At 47.7% G+C, this 19,008-nt stretch overlaps 1 protein-coding gene across 3 annotated transcripts in view; it reads right to left on the bottom strand.

The window, feature by feature from the left end:
• RUNX1 (RUNX family transcription factor 1) overlaps nt 1–19,008 on the bottom strand; it is a 273,843-nt gene that overhangs the window by 43,805 nt on the left and 211,030 nt on the right. For 2 of the 3 annotated variants that reach the window (XM_005905714.2, XM_070377710.1), the window contains one exon: nt 1,631–1,822. The exons of the other annotated variant lie outside the window; for it this stretch is intronic. In XM_005905714.2, coding sequence (XP_005905776.2) covers nt 1,631–1,822 — 192 coding nt within the window. The remainder of the gene's footprint in view (nt 1–1,630; nt 1,823–19,008) is intronic. 3 annotated transcript variants of the gene reach the window in all.

Raw genomic sequence — 19,008 nt, 5'->3', positions numbered from 1 at the left:
TCCTAAAGAATTTTATTCTGTTTAGAAGAAAAGCAGCAATTACCCCGCCCCGCCAAGCCCATCTCACTTAACGTGCCATTTGCTCTAATTTCTCATACACGCTTGCATTTTGGAATTTCAAAAAATCAATATGCATATTTTGATTGAGTATGTGATGATGAAGCACCAGGAAACCAATGGTTTCATGGGACCTCTTCTTAAATACAGATCAGAGGCAACTGGAGATGAGAGGCAACCCTCCCAAAGCCAAGCTTGGGTTTCTGCTGTCCACCAAAGGGCTAATCTACAGAAAGACCCTTTGACAGCTGTCCGCATAGGATCTTACATGAGGGGGAATCTCTGGGAATTTTTCATGCAAATAAGAGAACCTTCCCCAGAGACGTGAGTGTGAGAGTGAACGGCATGGGCCATCAGGCTCTGGGGAAGACAATGGAATTCCCTTTTGAGAGCCCCATATGTGCTAATCCCAAAAGAAAGCTATGGGCTGGAAACCCTCAAGGACTTGGGATTCTTACGCATCTCACAATAACAGCTCAGAACACAGAGAACGCCCGGGAAATCTAAGTTCTGCTGTCCCAGAAGGTCAGGTGCACATCCCCTGCTGGCCACCTGCCCCAGATGGGCCCCTTATCTTTTCCTGTGAGTCAAGCAAGGCTGCCCCTTTGAGAAAGGAATCTTACTGCAACCCTACCATACACAGCTGTGTCCCGCACACTCTGAGAAAAACCACTGCATTTCGGAAATTTGAAATGGTATCACAGAGCAAATAATCACTGACGTCAGTGCTTTCTGCAGTGTAAATGAACTCTGGGTATTATCTCATTTGGCACAGTGGGTTTTATGCAATTACTGTATTTTACAGTGTTTTTGCCATTGCCAGCTAACCCCTACGGTGGTGGGAGCAGGGAGAGTCCACCTTCTGGACTGACTGCAAATTCATTAGTTGCAATGAATACCCTGAATAGGATGGCGTCCAGACACTCCTATTTCCTTATATTTTCAAAAGGACGTGCATAAAATACAAACCCCACAAATAATCAGGAAGGACATGAAACGTCTTAACCATCACCTGGCTTGATGCATGCCACGTGTATCTTCAAGCCAAGTTAAGTGAGAAAATGGCATGGCCAGAGCTCCTGCGTAAGAAATTCCAGACATGATCTACATAGGGATATATACATAACTGGATATACAGGACTTCCCTGGTGGCTCAGTGGTAAAGAATCTGCCTGCCAATGCAGGAAACGTGGGTTCGATCCCTGAGTCGGGAAGATCCCCTGGAGGAGGAGATGGCCACGCCACTCCAGGATTCTTGCCTAAAGAAATCCTCATGGACAGAGGAGCCTGGCAGGCGACGGTCCAGGGGGTCGCAAAGAGACAGACAGGACTGAGCGACTCAGCAACACCCTCTCTATATCCTCTGTAGCAGGGCCTTTCAGTCTGGGGGTCTTGTCACAAAGCAACTCTGACTCAGTAGCTCTGGGGTTGGCCGGGGGTAGGGTGGAGTGGGGGGACACTCTGCTGTTATCAAGCTCTCAGGCTGCTTGCTGGTCCAGGGAAGTGGGGAGGAGAAGCCACGATGGGTCTGGGTGGGTTCTGCCCAAGGGCGAGGCTCCGTCCGGGTACTTACCCTGCATCTGACTCTGAGGCTGAGGGTTAAAGGCAGTGGAGTGGTTCAAGGAGGCCCGAGGGTTGGGTGTGGGGGCTGGGTGGTGTGGGCTGACCCTCATGGCCGTTCGCCGCAGCTGCTCCAGTTCACTGAGCCGCTCGGAAAAGGACAAGCTCCCAGGCTTGGTCTGATCATCTAGTTTCTGACGATGTCCTATTGTGGGGAGGGGGTGGGGAGGAGGAGAGGGAGGCAAGGAAGGAGGGAGGCAAGAGATCAGAAAATGTACACTGAGGATTTGCTAGAAGTCGGGTGTTTCTGGGTCTCCCCTCCCTCTCCCCTCACCGCCTCCCCATGCCCCATGTGGACCTGCTGGAGACCTGCTCATTCACAGGCACCCCTGGGGATTCTGGGCTGGCACATGGGGGACCCCTTTCGTCACATTGCTCATGAAGCGCTCCTTCGGTCTGGCCCCGGGCGCCCACCTCAACCTTCTGCACCCATGTGCACGGGGCAGAAGGCAGAGGGTACGCTGGGCTTGGTGGCAGAGGTGGTGGATGGCGGGAGAAGGGGGGAAGGGGCACTTGTTTGGCCCTGAGCTGTGGGCTGGAGAAGGAGCCCCAACAGCTTGCCCCCCAACACACACCCAAGCCCGGCTGGTTTCAGAGCAGCGAATTGGGCCCTGGAGCTTAGCAGCAGGTCCCTGCCAACAGGAAATGAGGTGTGGCTACCAACCACAGCCCTGAGAGGTCAGATTTCCTGTTAAGTGCGGGGCAAGGGCCCCTTCTCCGCTCCTCACCAGCTCTCTGAGAGCATCCTCTCCTCCCTGGAGCCGACTTCCCTGGGCTCGGCCTCCACGGGTCGGAGATTCGCAGCAGCCGGGGCCCCTGGAGCCCAGAGCGGGCTGCCAGCAGAGTGGAGATGCTTCCCCTGGGGGCGTCTGGAAATCCAAGGCGGGGAGGGGGCCCTCAGCACCTCGGGAGCCAGCAAGTGTCCTCGCCTGCCTGGCTCCTTGTCAAAGTCACTGTCACCAGGATGCAAGCAGAAACCCTGCACTAGAAAAGGGCCAGGAGGGTTGGGTTTCCTCTTTCCTCCCTTAGTTCTTCATCAAAATGTCTTTTAAAAAAATGTATTTACTTTCTGACTGCACTTCGGGGTTTATGGGATCCTAGTTCCCCGACTAGGGATTGAACCCGTGCCCCCTGCAGTGGAAAGGCAGAGTCTTAACCGATGGAAGGCCAGGGGAGTCCCCACAATGTCTTTAAAGCAGAGATTTAGGCCCGTGGAGCAGAGCTGAGGATCCCAGGTACCCACGTAGCCACGTGGGTTAGAGGGGTGGGGCTGGGCTTGGCCAATTCATTGGAAGAAAGAGCCACTGACCAATTTCACAACTCACCTCCCACCCCGCCTCTGTCGTCAAGGGACCTCAAAACAAGACTGGGGAAGCAGCCCCCTTGGCAGCACACTCCAGTGGCCTTCCCCATGCCCGACCCCCTCTCAGTGAGAAAGATGATCCCTGGATTCCAGCACCCCCCTGCCACTCCCAGCCCGGGGTGGGAAGGGAGTTGGGAGAAGTACATTTTAGCCCAGCTCCCAATGGCTACAATTATAAAATTAAATTTTATAACTTGTATTATGGTTCCAAATCTCCGTGGTTTGCCGTTTCTTCCTGCTGCCAGGCCCCTTGGCACAGCTGATGCTGTCTCAAATTCCAGACCAGAAAAAGGACCCACTATACTGCAGCGATTTTATCACGAGCAAGACCTGTTTGGCTCCGAGATGAGGAAAAATACTTAAGCATAATATTTGTGTAGTTCAAATGCAATGCTCCCTCTTTTCATGTGTCACCAAGGCAAATCTGGTCTCTGGTTCAGCCCCTGCAGCCCACAGCCCTCTGCCTGAACCAGGCAGACCGTGTCACGTGGGCCCAGCACACATGCAAGGCCTCCTACCCGCTGAGTATTTTAAGCACCGGCCTTGTGGGTGAAAGGCCACAGGGCCAGCTCCCAGAACAACCCCTGCCACGCCTTTTCCTCAGAGGGACGAAAACAATCTTTTTCTAGAACATTCTATGTCAGTCCATCATGGAGTCGTTCGTGGTCTCCGCATGGAGTGTCTCGGAGACTCCTCCCTCCTCTTATCTCTGAGACACATTCTCGCTTCCTGACGGTCAGACTGAAAAATCTGAAGCTTTCTTGCAGAGGAGCAAACGATACCAACTCAAAGGTCATCCCAAGCACATTAGTATGGCTCTTTCCATGCCTATCACCACCTAGCACCTGGAGTTAGGAGTCAAGGAGAGAAGGCAGGACACATACTTCTGGAAAGTTCTACCACCTCAGAAAGAATGCCAGTTGGCATAGGGAGTGGTGCAGAGGCTTCTAGCAGGTTTTGTACGCATTTCAAAACTGCACACTCCTTGGGCACCCAGTGGTGATTTTTTTAAGGACAGGGTGTCAAGGACAGTAGGTGATCCAGGAGAATGATGTGTGCCAGATCATTCCGAACACATGCATCTGGTGTTTTGGAGCCTCCGGCCAGCCTTTGAAGAGAGGCCTTTGGTTGTGTCTACCTCAGTCCCCAAGCTTGGGGAACACGTGCCACCAAGAAACTAAACAGGAATAAGTCATTTCAGGGAAGCCACTACTCTGGCTGGGCACAATGCAAGATACATGTATATTTTTTAACGAGACCCCTTCTCATCACTCTATGCTTGAAAACAAAGTTTCAACGTGTGAGCAGTTTTTGCACCAGCTGACACCTGCCAAAATCGTAGTCATTTACAGAGATTAACTGATGACTGTCTGCTTCAGCAGGAATGTTTGGGCATAGCTCTCAGAGAAAACAATTCTTCACTCTAAGCTCTGTTCTAAGCCCTAAGAGTCTCAGGGCTGAGTTTAATGCCGGAGGAGGGGTGAGAGTTCACCCCACACCCTCCCTGCATGTGATCCTGGAGTAAGTCAGAGCGGTATTACTCTCCCGGGGACCCTGAGACCCTCCTCCCCACTTGAGCTGGAGAGCTGGAACACCGAGACACGGGGGAGATAAAAAGCATTATATTAAAGGTGTGGTTCTGATGCATTCAGAAGCTAGATCAAAGGAAGACCTAATTCTTCTTTTCTGAAACCATCAGATTTCGTGTGCCAAAGAGCAATATATATTTTTTTTTTTGCATGAAATATAGAAGCTTCCGATACAAACTTTCAAGCTGGGGAAAATGAATGCTTTTTCTGTCTCCAGTTTCCTGTATCTGTGTGCAATTAAGATGTCAGTTTGCTCCCTGAATTTTAAATACAGGAGTATGGAGAATGTCCACTATCAAATTCATTTTTCTTCTTTCTTACTGACTACTGGGCTTTCGAAGGGCAACAGGGAATTCAACTCTGGATCAAACCTTCTGGTAGAAATTATGTGAAGCCTCAAACACATGTATGTTGGCAGCCTGGAGTTTTTGGACACGTCGGCAGTCAACTGTGCATGTTTACAAGGTTGTCTTGAACACAGTCACAACCTCACGATGTCACACAGGGACATCTGATCCTAAATTATGTTTCTCTATTACTATTCTCATATTTTTTTAAAAAGTACTTGATTAGAATTTTATATTTATGCAAAACTATACAAAGCCAAAAGAACCACCACCAAAAAGAATAAAAACTAATTCATCCCATCTGCTAAATTTTACTTCATTCCAAAGACGTACGTGCTGCAGTCTTCTGGAATGGGTGCCCACTGGGCATCCCTAAATGTTAGGATATTTGTGATGGTTAATGAGACCAGCTTTTAGTTTTCTGCTACTGAAAACAAGGCTGAGTGGGTATGCATATTTCACTGACAACTGAAGTCCCCTTTTCAGGAAACCATTGTTGATCTGTGGCTCAAAGTAACTGAAATACAATATAAATCATTCTCGAATTATAATGGCTAATGTCCCAATAAATCCATCCTACACTGAAAATATCACAGGCTGAAAATGCATTTAAAACACCTAACCCATCAAACATCTTAGCCTACCTTAAATGTTGTCAGCACATTAGCCTAGAGTTGGGCAAAATCATCTAATACAAAACCTATTTCATAATCACATGTTGACCATATCAAGGCATTTATTGAATACTGTGCATAATGAAACTGAAAAACAGAACTGTCGTCTGAATACAGGCGGTTGCATGTTTATCTGTTGTTGATCCCTAAGAGGTCACGGCTGATCACACAAGCAGCTCACCACGCATCGCGAGCCCAGGAAAAGATCAAAGTTCACAATTCAAAGTATAGTTTCTACTGAGTATGCACCATGTTCATGTCATTGTAAAGCAAAAAAAAAAAAAATCCAAGTAGAACCATTCTAAGTCAGGGACAGTCTGTATACGATCATCTATGAAAGAAAATGGATAAGACTAGGTTGTCACCTTTCCTCGTCAAGTTTTGTGTAGAGAGAATCATTTTCTGACAGCAAACATGTAAGTCCATGTTTCTGATGTAAGTTTACTGATTTTCTTGATAGATTCTCAGCAGAAAAATTAGAAAAGGCATGTACTCAAAGCATTGTCAACATGAGCAGCTGAGAAAAACTGATGCAAAATGAAAAGACCAAAAAGACATCTATCTATATATGTGTGTGTATACACATCTCTGGCTTCCCTGGTGGCTCAGCAGTAAAGAATCAGCCTACAATGCAGGAGATGTGGGTTTGATCCCTGGGTCAGGAAGATCCCCTGGAAAAGCAAATGGTAAACCACTTCAGTATTCTTGCCTGAGAAATTCCATGGACAGAGGAGCATGGTGGGCTACAGTCCACGGGTTCAAAAGAGCAGGACACAACTTAGTGAGTAAAACCACCCATGTTTATCTCTGTCTCCCTCCATCCATCCATCCATCCATCTCACTGTGATTCTTTCAAAAAGTGTATCTTTTTCAAAAGATGTTTGCCAATCAATCTGATGCTAACGACAACATCTGGATATAAAAACATCAATATTTCTTTCTTTAATATGCTATCCTTTATGGACTAGGGAAAATAAACTGACGAGTCTAGAAGATAGCTCATTTTTCCTGGTATAATATTCTAACTTCTGGGCTCCAGAGTCAACAAAGTCATTGGGACTTTAAAGTAATGATTCTGAATGTGGATGTGATCCTTCCTCAAAGCCCGTTGCAGGTGGTGAAGTAAACCTTTCTAACTGCAAACCTATCCATCTGCTGGCTAATGAACACTGGGAAATACTATCCCATATTGTGTATAGGTTATATATACACAGATTTATATATATATAATTATATAATAATGCATAGATTGTATATATATTATATACACAATACATAAAAACATATGCTGAGATATGTTACTAAACTGGAATACATACTATCAGTTCAGTTCAGTTCAGTCGCTCAGTCGTGTCTGCCTAGTTGCAACCCCATGGACTGCAGCACGCCAGGCCTCCCTGTCCATCCCCAGCTCCCTTAGTTTACGCAAACTCATGTCCATGGAGTCGGTGATGCCATCCAACCATCTCATCCTCTGTCATCCCCTTCTCCTCCTGCCTTCAATCCTTCCCAGCATCAGGGTCTTTTCAAATGAGTCATACTATAATACATGTTTCTATATCACCCAATAGTATATATACACGGGTAGCCTAACTTTGGAGTGCTGCGGTTCACGTGGTCGCAGGAGTCAGACACAACTGAGTGACTGAACAACAACAAGCCCAACTTTCCCTCCACCTCCTCCCATACCATTAAGGTTAGAGAACAGCGAAAGGCTGAAGTCCTTCTGAACTGAAAGGCTAGAGGAATTAGCTTCATTTTTAAACTCCTACATGGCAGTGAAGTTCAGAGAGATTATGTCATTTACCCAGTCTCACACAGCCAACTAGACGAACAGCAGGTCTGAAAACACACCCACTCCCTCAACACCCCACCCCTCACGCTCCATGCACTTAGAAATACCCATTTCCCTGACTCCCACATGATCAGAGCCACAGTGTCCCTTGGCTGCCCATCGCACGGACCCTGGACACTTGCACGACATGCACCCTCTGCCTTGACCATCCCACTTCCGTTCCCGGCTTGCCTTAGAACAGAAGATAGCCAGAGCTGTGAGGGGGACCCCTCCCAGAGAGCTGGGTCTCACACATCTGCACAGGCATCAGAGTCTCCTAATGTCCTGGCAGGTCTGGGGGCAGGACCGCCAAGTTCAGAAGAAGATCTGGGCGACGCAGAGGCTGCTGGGGTTCCCGGGGAGTGTGATGGTGAGTGTCAGCCACTCCTCCCCGCTGTGCACGTTGTTTCCAACCTACTGCTCATCTGTTGTGGGCTGGAAACTAAAACACCAAATCTACCAGAACCGTGTTTAGACTACGTGCCCATGGACACTGAGTGATGGCCTTGTTTTGGTGATAACTATTTTGTGGTCTTTAAAAACTTTTTTTTTTTTTTTTTAAGATACTTCAGTGTACAGAGTGCCTGAAAATGGGAAAACTCTGCCTGAAGACAGCTGTGACTGTCTCTCTCCCACCATCCTGGAGAGGACCCTGTGAGTCACTGCTGCAATCATCAGGAGGGTCAGGGAGGGGAACCCAGAATTCTCAAATAGGAAATGACTTCTGCCCTGTTGTCTAAGGAGAGGCTTCAGGGAATAGCAGAAAAGGGTTACGTGGATCCTATGAGTCCTTCCCAGAAATGCAGGGGTTATGACCTCGGAGCCCCTGAAAGGATGAGGGTGTTCATGGGCTGTGCTGTGCTTGGTCGCTCAGTCGTGTCTCACTCTGTAGCCCACCAGGCTCCTCTGTCCATGGGATTCTCCAGGCAAGAATACTGGAGTGGGTTGCCAGTGCCCTCCTCCAGGGGATCTTCCCAACCCAGGGACCGAACCCAAGTCTCCTGCATTGCAGGCAGATTCTTTACTGTCTGAGCCACGAGGGAAGCCCAAGAACACTGGAGTTAGCTTCAGTGGAGAAGGCCATCCCTTCTCCAGGAGATCTTCCCGATCCAGGAATTGAACTGGGAATCCTGCATTGCAGACGGACTTTTTTTTTTACCAGCTGAGCTACCAGGGAAGCCTGGGGGTGTTCATACGGATGCTTTAATCCCTCTCCCTGAGAGAAACAGCATGGCACCAGCGAGATGGGACTGCCAGTCTGGATGTTGATAACTCTCCATCCTAAATCTGCTTTTCTACCCAACTTTCCTGTGGACAAGAGCAAGTCTCTTCATCGCTCAGCCTCCTTATCTGGAAGCCTGGAATTAAAGGACTAAGACGGATTACTGCAAGGGACTCTGAAAGCATTCACAGCAATTACATCTGCAGGGATTCAACTCAACCGGATCCTGTTCGACGACTCTAAGCAGGGGCTCTCTTGAACAACTTCACGTGACGTTAGGACTCTCAAGAGTTTGCTTTCTGCCTCTTTTTCAGGCAGATCCCAGGCCTTTGGGAGCCATCAGGCTGGTCTTCAGAACTCTAATTCAAAAACGGGAATTTCTCCCGCCTGCCCTATCTTGGGTGCACTGATGGTTGGCAGCTTTGCGCAAGGCATCCTTAAAACTCACTCCCTACCCCGTGTCTCCTGCTGTTTCAGCCATGGCCCTCTGAACAGTTGCGAGCAACCTTGGACATCAGTTTTCACAGATCCTTTCCCCCTTTCCCCTGGAGTCTTCACTGAGCATTTCCTGGGACCTACCAGCCAGATCATCCCTTTCTGTTTCTGCCCCTTCCCCATGACGGCCCAAAGGCTGCATCTGGAGGGAATGGGCCGTTCAAGTCACCTTAAAAACCTGTTAACAGGTTGTCAAGGGCGGCAGTTGGGGGGCGGGGGGTGGGGGTGGGGAAGACCACTGTGCAGAACCTTAATCCAGGGTATCATCTTCCTGCTTCCCTCATTGGTTAGAAAACAATGGTACTTTTCAGTTCCCTGGCCACGCCCTCCCGTCAGCGGTCAGAGGAATGTAGGCTGAGATCAACACCCATCGTCCCACGTGTGCAGCTGTCCTGCTCCCTCACCCACACGCCTGGTACACAGCTTCTCTTCCCTCCGTGCGTGAGCCTTCTAAGTCATATGGAGCCGGTGGGGAGAAGCCACCAGGGTGCCAACGCTTCCTAGGCCATAAGTTTCAACCGACTGATTCTATAGATGTGACGTTTACCCCCGGAGAATCACCAACAGGGACTGTGATGGGTATGGTTGAGAGGAGCTTAGGTTCTCTTGCAGGTTGCTGTTCAGTTGCTCAGTTGTGTCTGACTCTTTGCAACCCCATGGACTGCAGCATGCCAGGGCTCCCTGTCCATCAGCATCTCCCGGAGTTTGCTCAAACTCATGTCCATTGAGTTGATGATGCCATCTAACCATCTCATCCTCTGTTGTCTCCTTCTCCTCCTGCCTTCAATCCTTCCCAGCATTAGGGTCTTTTCCTATGAGTCAGTTCTTTGCATCAGGTGGCCAAAGCATTGGAGTTTCAGCTTCAACATCAGTCCTTCCAATGAGTATTCAGGGTCGATTTCCTTTAGGACTGACTGGCTTGAGCTCCTTGCAGTCCAAGGGACTTTCAAGAGTCTTCTCCAACACCACAGTTCGAAAGCATCAATTCTTTGGCACTCAGCTTTCTTTATGGTTTAACTCTCACATCTGTACTACTGCAAAAACCATGGCTTTGACTAGATGAGCCTTTGTCGGCAAAGTGTCTCTGCTTTTTAATATGCTGTCTAGGTTGGTCATAGCTTTTCTTCCAAGGAACAAGCGTCTTTTAATTACATGGCTGCAGTCATCTTCCGCAGTGATGTGGGGGCTCAAGAAAATAAAGTCTGTTATTGTTTCCAGGTAAGTGAGTGAGACTTGAGTCTGTATGTGTTGGGGGCTTGTCTATCCTGGGTCTTCCCATCCATGGTCCTACACTGGCTCCTCACAGGGCATAACGTACATACTTTAAAGGTCAGGCTGGCTTTTGCTAAGCCTACTTTCTAGACTAGAAGGCAGACAGCCTGAATTCCCTGCTTTGCTCCAGCCATACCGGCCACCTTACGACTGCTCCTATATGCCTGCCTCAGGGCCTTTGTACCTGCTGTTTCCTCTTCCCAGGACATGTAGTCTCCAGATACACTTAAGTTTCATCTTCTCCCTGAGGAATTTCTCAACACCGTAGGTTAAGCCGCACCTTCTCCAACCTGGCCAGTTCCAAGCCCTTTATCGCTGGTTTTCTCCATAGCATTTATTAATGTTATTTGTGGTTTGTCTCTGCCCACTAGGCTGCAAGCTGTATGAGCCAGGGACTTTGTCCCTTTTCTTCACACCCGTATCCCCAGTGCAGAGAAGAGGACCTGGCACAGCAGGCTCACTGAATATTCACTGACTGACTGACTGACCAGCTGAATGCTGGTGCCAACCAACTGTCCTCCATTAGATTGCGGGGAAGCAGGATTATTCAGGGCAAAGGAAATTTGAACAACAGTTTTTAGCTGAAATAAAACTGTGGAGGGCTCAGAAAAACTACTTAGGGAGGAAAAATATCATCATGGAACATAGAGAGTTTTGTGTGGAGAGCTGTCTTATGGGAAGTTGAACAGTCCGTAAAACTGGTCCTCTCTATTTTTTTTCCTTCATTACACAAAAAGATAAAAAGAATGGATAAAAGGCCTTTTGTGTGGAGCTGAGTGCAGTACCCTCACATAAGCAAGGCACTGCTAGAGCTTGCTTGTGTTTTTGGAGAGAGTATCCCCCCACATACACACTCACACACTCACACACAGCATCTCATGTCCCTAGACACCCCCACATACACACACACACACTCACACACAGCGTCTCATGTCCCTAGACACAGGCTAAGACACAACTGGTAGAGCAAAGCCTGAAAGGAAAGGTGTAGAAAGTGGAGAGTGAAGCTGGCTGGGACCACGACGAGAACAACTAACCCAGACTTGAGGCCAAAGGGCTGCACAGGGTCTGCCCCCACCATCCCCTGCTAAACTGTGCCCTCAAAATTCGTGGGACAAAAACACGAAGCAAAATGGGGTTCCCTGAAGTGCCGGCTCACGGTGACAGGCAGTGGGGTTCTTAGCTCATCCCCACGAGCTTTCAGAGACCCAAGGCCCCCTGAAAGCAGAGGAGTCAGAACGGGTAGTCATCAGTCACCATGGTTACCCTCTGTTTCTGTCTGGTGACTAAGGAGGTAATTGCAGCTTAGGGCAGGGGACCCGCCTGGTTTCTTTGCGCTCCTGACCAGAGGTAGCCCTCTGAGGGGGCAGGCGAAGCAACTGTCATGGATGGGTACAGACAGCTCACAAGTTGGAGATTCTTTCTCCTCTGCAAGCTTGTGATTGCAAGTACTGTCAGCCTGTCCTTGGGGAAGGGGCGGTCTGCAGAAAATGCCATGAACTGGTAAGAAAAAGTAACCCCAGGGTGGTACCTGGGAGTCTGTGGATCCATTAATCTGAGGGGCTCCTCCCGACAAGGACAGGCTCTGTGAGTGGCAGGTGGCTTTGGTAGGATGTGTTTTTGGTGGTGAAGCAGGGGTCGAGTTGAGAGGTGTTAACCTGGCTGTGGAGTCCAAGCCTCAGTAGTATTAGCCCTGGGGAAGACAGGCTTGGAGGAAGAACACTGTCCTAGATGTCCATAGGCTCCACCTGCTCCCTCCAGCTGCCTGGGTGATGCCGGTCTCCCACAAGCCTTCTGACACCCCTGCGGGTCTCCACTCCCCTCCAAGACCTGCACACACTATGCACAGAAGACAGAGGCCCGTTCAGACAGGGCTGTTCAGACAGGGATGCGGTAATCTAAGGGCCCTGGAGGTTGGATGGTGTGCCTCAGTCAATGTCGGGTGAACGAATGAATGAATGAATGACGAATGAATGCATTCAAGAATAAATAAATAGATGTCCAGCCCCCTTCCTAGGCTAGACCTACTCAGGGTCGTACATCCTACAGCGGTGAGGAAAATTCAAGGGGTAAGGAAAAATTGCCTCTCATTGCTAAAAGCTCTCCTGTTGGTCCCTGGTCAATGTGGGGTGGGTGGGGTCTTTCCCAGAAGCAGGGGAGCGGCAAGAGCGAACAGAACCTGATTCCCGTCTTCTCTCAGGTCACAAATGCCCACTGACTTCTGGGCTGGCCTCACAGCAGCAGGAGGCCAAAAGGCCAACTCAAAGCCCTCGCCCAAGTCCTTTAATAGATAGCCAAGCAGGTGCCGAAGGACAGTGGCCCCCTGACCACTCACTGAGCACATGCTCGTAAGAAAGCCAATAGTAACCAGCAGTCGTTTGCAACCTGTCCTTATCCCTACCTCACACCATCTAAAGAAAAAGCTGGCAGGTTATTTTGGGGATACTGGCCTCACTCAGGCTAACTTATTATCCACTGTTGCCCACACACAGCTGAGAAACAGCACTGGTGGGGGTCCTCCCCCCTCAGCTACTTCAAAGGGCAGTGGCTCTTTGTCCAGGACTCCCCAAGAGGCGTTGCACGATGACAGAAACACTGGTCCTGTGCTTGCCAGGCAATCTTGGGAGGGAAAGTTCTATTTATGTCAAGACCCAAGTGCCCCCTATTCACCCTGATGACCCCATCTAAGCCAGTGCTGGAGGGAAGGACAAGAAGGGTGTCGATACTTCCCTCCAAAACCCCTGCACCATTCTCCCATCCGAATCCTTTCCAGACTGGAGAGCAGCAAACAGCAGGCCTTCCTCCTTTCATCTTCACCTGGGGACTCTTGTCTCTGCAAGGCTGACTCTGGTGGGACCAGCTTCCCCGCTCACCTCTGCTACCAACGCCAACAAGAGAACCGACTTTGCGACGGGTGTTTTGAACCTTCTCTCCTTTTAACTCCATCCACAGTTCCCTCTTCTGTGCAAACACTCTGGTGTGTGAAAGCACAGCCTCCAGTGGGTGAGGGTGCCCTCATAAAGTGCAGGTTACTCCCCGCCTTTTCTCAGCCGGAGGGGGCGGCCCCCATCTCACTCCCTTCTGGGTCTCTTCCCCACCACCAACTTTTTTTTTTTTTTTCTTTTTCTGAAACCACTTCTGCTTCCTTCATTTTCTCTGCAGCTGTGGCGGAGAGATATAGTAAAGCTACTGTATAGGATTTTGAAAGCAGGGCCTCTGAGAGCCTTCCAAGCCCCGTACAAGCCGGTTATTCTCTGGCTTGTTTTCTTTGGCTTCAGGTTAGTAACACAGAATGAGTCAAACAGTATTAACTTTCAATAGGGAAGTGGTGTGGTCAACCCAAGCTGTTTGCGGCTAGATGGTGCAGATAGGTAAGGCAGGTAGTGAAGAACAGCCCATAAGGCTGGGAAGAGGCAAAGGAGGGGAAGGCAGCCTCGCTCAGAAACATCCAACAATTCGGTCAACAGGACTCAACCCATCTTTTTTTAAGTTGGCTGAGGAATGAACCCCGAGGTCTCTGGCCGGCCAGCTTCCGGAATTTGGCCAGGTTGGGGCTCTGTAGCTCACAATCGAGCACTTTGTGGGTAGAAGGATGACTTTTTTTTTTTCCCCTTTTCTTTTTTTTTTTTTTTAAATGATGCCAAAGTCATAGGAAATCAAGTTAGGATTATTTCCCTTCCTTAGGGCATGTCCCTCTGGGTGGACCTTTATCCATTTCTTCCCCCTACTTGGGCTGTGAGTGGCTGTGCTCTCCACCTGGTCCTTGCCCATCTTCTCAGCCCTGAACCTGGCTCCCCAAGTTGGTGGGCTGGCTGCAAACCTGGGTTCTCCTCCAGGCCAAGTGACCCCCCAGGGGGATGCACTTGCTCCTACAGACATCAACTCTTCCTTTTAGAAGCTGATAAGGATCTTCAAACCATCCATCCTCTCTCTCTTGTTAGGTAGGTGAGGAAATGGAGGCTCTGAGAGGGGATGGGGGCTTCTGAGCTCTGCAGAGCCAACCGGGCCGGGATCTGCGATCTTTCCACGTAGCCGCCTCTCCCTTGCCCAGGGTTCAGGATTGCTCTTAGGGCTCAACAGAACGGCTCCAAGAATGGCCCAGCCTATGAGACTCAAATTTCAGCAGTTCCTGGTTTCTTTCTCCCTGCCCTCAGCTACTTATTTATTTTGAGATCGGCTGAATCACCCACGGAATAGAGCGAGTTTCTCCTCCCAACCGGCTCTGACAGCATGTGAACGAAGGAACAGGACAGCAAGCCAGCCTTGAAGCCTTGCAAGGTTCTCACCTCAGAGCAGCTGCAGGTTTTGACTCCTCCTGGGAAACTGGCAGGAAGGCTCAAGGGTGTAATGTTTCACCTCCCTGCAATCTAATCCCCAAATCTCAGGCAAGCAGCATATATAAAAAGCCACGGGTGGGAAAAAAAAAAAAAGGAACAAGGACTCGGCAAGCTACACTACAATCTCTGCAACTCTTCCTAAGCCTTTCATGGACAGAAAATGAAATAACACAGCCAGAGAGGAAGAACTGCATTTGGTTTTGGAAAAGAAATAGATATTAAAATTAAACTCAGTTCTCTTAACTGTGAAGTTTGCCTTTTGTTTGTTTCCAAAATGCCTACAGGGTGTGTAACAGTAGGAAAGGAAATATTAAGATATTCTGAGGGCAAAAAGTAAAGCTTCTAAAAGTATGGATTCACAGTGGGGCTGATTTAAATGCCTTTGTTTTTTCCCCTATGGTTTTTCTTCTCATCAATCCTAGAAGACAGGATGAGATGAAATGTACCTTCAAGAAGCCAAGTTTTATTTTAGATCCCTGAGATTTTTGTATAATATACACAGCAATAATAAGATTTCCTATGCTTTTCTGTTATCTAATTACGTATTTATAGATTTCTGATAGACTGATAGATTACCTGACAGACTGTTTACAAAGCACTTCGTTATTTATCATCCCAATTCATGCAAAGCAATCTTCTGCATTAGAGCTATTATAATTATCTCTACCTTATAGATGACTCAATGGAAGCTTCTAGATGCTAAGTGTCTTGGCAGATACACAGCAGCATGTTCAGTTAAGAAACAACTACATTTTGATAAAATCTTTGTTTGGGAAAAGAAACAAAGGAAGCAGGGAAATATGGTGAACATGGTTTGGCTTCAGTGAGGAGAAAATTGGTGAAGTAATGCAGTATTTCTGCAGTATTGGGGGTTAAAATAGTATTTTATTGCAGTATTTGGGCTGGAACGAAAAAGGTAAAAAAAGCCCTTACTGTCTTGTATCCTGAGAGTTCAATCTGCAATGATTAAAAAAAAACCAAAAAACTTGGCAATGGCAAGTATCTGGCCTCCACTTAGGCAGAATTCTAGCTGATTCCCTGGTGAGGGGTATGGGATGCGGGAAGGGGGTCCCCCTGTGTCCAGGGCATGTGCTTTAATAATAACAGCTAATATTTAAGGAGCACCTCTGTGCCAGGCACCATGTGTCATCACATGCTCCTTTCTTCAACAAGCATCAGAATATCATCTTCCCGGGCTTGCATGTGAGGAGGCCAAGCTCAGGGAGATTGATCTGACCACAGGGCACAGGTGACCCTGAATCAGGCCATCAGCTCTCCAGCCGGGCTGCCAACCACTGCTCCAGCCTGTGGCTCAGACCGCCTCTAATCCTCACATGTCTTAGCAAGGTCGGTGTCGCACGCCCATTCTACAGATGGGGAAACTGACGCCCAGGTATGGGAAGTATCAGGGCTCAGACATGAGGCCATACTGGTCCGCCTCCAAACTCCTCTCTCATTCCCCCGGCTCAGAGCTTCATTTTTGAAGCTTGGGGCTGTGCCCTTTAGCAATGCCAGAAACAGAAAGATGTGACTATGGGTATTTCTCTGGAGCGTTTTAAAATGAGTGAATTAGAAATATCATAAAACCACTTCAGAGGTAAGTAAAAATAAGGTGATACCAGGAACACATCCAAAAAGGGCCATAAATGTATATAGTTCTTAAGAGCTTAGATATTTCAAATATTTACTTTTTATCTCAAATGACCAGAAGCCTGACTTCTAAGCCATGGTGAACAAAAACAAACACAAACAAATGGAATCTCAAATGTTCGCCATTTCAGTGTAGGAAAGCACTCTGAGAGACTCAATAACTGGCTGAGTTTTAGTCAATACTTGCTTTAATGGAACCTGAGTATATGTAAATCGTGGAAGCACCAAAGTAATGTATTGCCATTAACTTACTTTATAGGGGTCTAGGGAGTTGGCAGATTAATTCAACTGTATTCCTTAGAAAAAGGCAAACAGAAAAGAACTTTGCTTTGGGTACTTCAATGTTACCTTGGCTTTCATCTACAAATATATAGCCAGAATATTTGGCTTGGCTATCAGGAATTTTCCCAATGACAATGCATAACTTAGTTGCACAAAGAACTCACTGTAAATACATCACGTGTAATTGAGAAAGGCATTTCACAGCCAATGTCAGTGTCTGTGACCTGTCTGATAATATAGCTGTAATGCTCAGTAATAGGCTATACCTAACTCACCCCTTCTTGAGAGTCAACTGTTCACAGCAAAAAAAAGCAAACCTTTAAAATAAATTGTTTATAAAGGAAAAGAAAATGGGAAGAATGGGAGAACACAGAAACTGCAAGCTAGCTCAAACGAACTCAAACACAGATCTAGAGCAAGGGGGGTTAATTCTACTTTTCTTAAACTGAACCTCTCTTTTTTTGGCGGTGTCAGTGAGTTCTATCAGACCCACTGGGTCCAATTCTTCCTAATGCTTTTCTTAACTATATGGCTTACAGGAAGAAAAAAAAAAATCCAAGCCTTCACAAAAGCTCAAGGAGAGTTTTCATGAAAAATGGAAAGTGGGTAGACTATAAAAAATTTCTAAGTCCATCCCAAAGCCGACAAAAGGATGCATTATAAAACACTGTGCCAACTGCAGTGCATCGCTCCATCAGGTCACAAGGTGTACGGGCAGCCAACGCAGGCACTGCGATGCCCAGAAGGGTCTCTGATGGTGAAAGGTGGACGCGGTCACTGAAACACATCTCTGCGTGTCTCTGGGGGAAATGAAGGAAACCCCTACCAAACACATTCCAGAAGAGAAAAATCCAAGACAAGTCTAGAGAGACACGTTGGTTTAGGGAACTCAGAGAGTGGCTGAGTGTCGTGCCCATGAAGCTTGGTTGTGGCTAACGGGGGGTCCAGGCACCCCAGGAGGTGAGCTCTGTGCATCTGGTGTGAGGCTTGAGACCCCAAGGAGAGTTTCGCACATTCATGTCAGTTTTCTAAAGCAGAGGAGCCTCTCCCAAGCTGTGTCATGCATATATCTGAAAGGACCCACAGGTGAGACCTCAAACACCCACTTTTTACTCAGACAGAAGTTTCCCCCCTGCTGCTAAGTCGCTTCAGTTGCATCTGAGTCTTCAAGACTCTGTGGACTGTAACCTGCCAGGCTCCTCTGAGTTTTTCCACCAATCTCAACCTTTGGGGGCAAACCAATATGCCCATTGAGGGACTTAGGAATGGTGCCCAGAGTGTTTCAAGGGTCCATAAAAATGTAAGAAAAGAAATTTTACTGTGTCTAAATACAAAAGGAAAAAAAAAAACTGAAAAAAAAATCAAAATTTATAAATGTTTAATTAAGTGTCCAAAAAAAAAAAACATTACGGCAACTTCATGAATTTTTAAACTTAGGAATCACAGATCATTTTGGTTTCAAGTCCTCTCATTTCCAAAGGATACCAAGATTCAATGCAAATAACTGCTGCGTCTCCTGAACACTGACTGTGTGCCAGGCATTGGTTCAAAATGTTTGACCAAGGCTGTCGCATTCAGGTTCCCTGCCCTGTGAGGTTCACACGGCCACTGTCCTTGTTTTCTGGAGGCTGGGTCAGGCCAGCACTCTTTCCGCCCACCCCACGGTCACCCACACAGTCAGCAGATGCCAAGAGGGGGATTGCAATCCAGTGGTAATCACTATGCTGATGGTAATGACATCAGGGCTGCAGGAAATTAAATGCGTTACTCATAGCCAGATTAATTTCAACACCAAGTGATAAAGGCCATTCAAAAATTTACAGCAAAAAAACACATCTAACTTAGGATCTGGTGTATACCTATATGCGTGATGTGACGAAGGATATATTCCCCCCGCAACCCCCACCCTATAGAGGAGGCTGCCAAGGCTAGACCTCTAGGGGGCGCTGTTTGTGGGGAGCTCAGGGCTTCTGTTTTTCTGATGGTATTTTGCTATCATCCTTTCAGCAGGAACTAATTTAGAGATTATCACTGGTCCTGTTGCCTGGTTGGACAGAAGAGGACAGTTAGGAGAAAGTACTTAAGATAACTGCATGAGTTCACACCCACTGGCCTGGTGGCGCCAGTCTGAAAGCCAGGTCCTCCATCTAGAAACCTTTTCAAATGATTAAGAAACTGAAGCCTAAATGCAGACAGGATTTTTTTTTAGCACTTCATATACTAAATTCTAACAAGGACTGGGATGTTAGCTTATATCTCGACTTCA

This window comes from Bos mutus, chromosome 1 (genome assembly GCF_027580195.1).
Source record: "Bos mutus isolate GX-2022 chromosome 1, NWIPB_WYAK_1.1, whole genome shotgun sequence".
NCBI classification, from domain to species: Eukaryota; Metazoa; Chordata; class Mammalia; order Artiodactyla; family Bovidae; genus Bos; species Bos mutus.
This window is presented reverse-complemented; position numbering and strand designations above follow the sequence as displayed.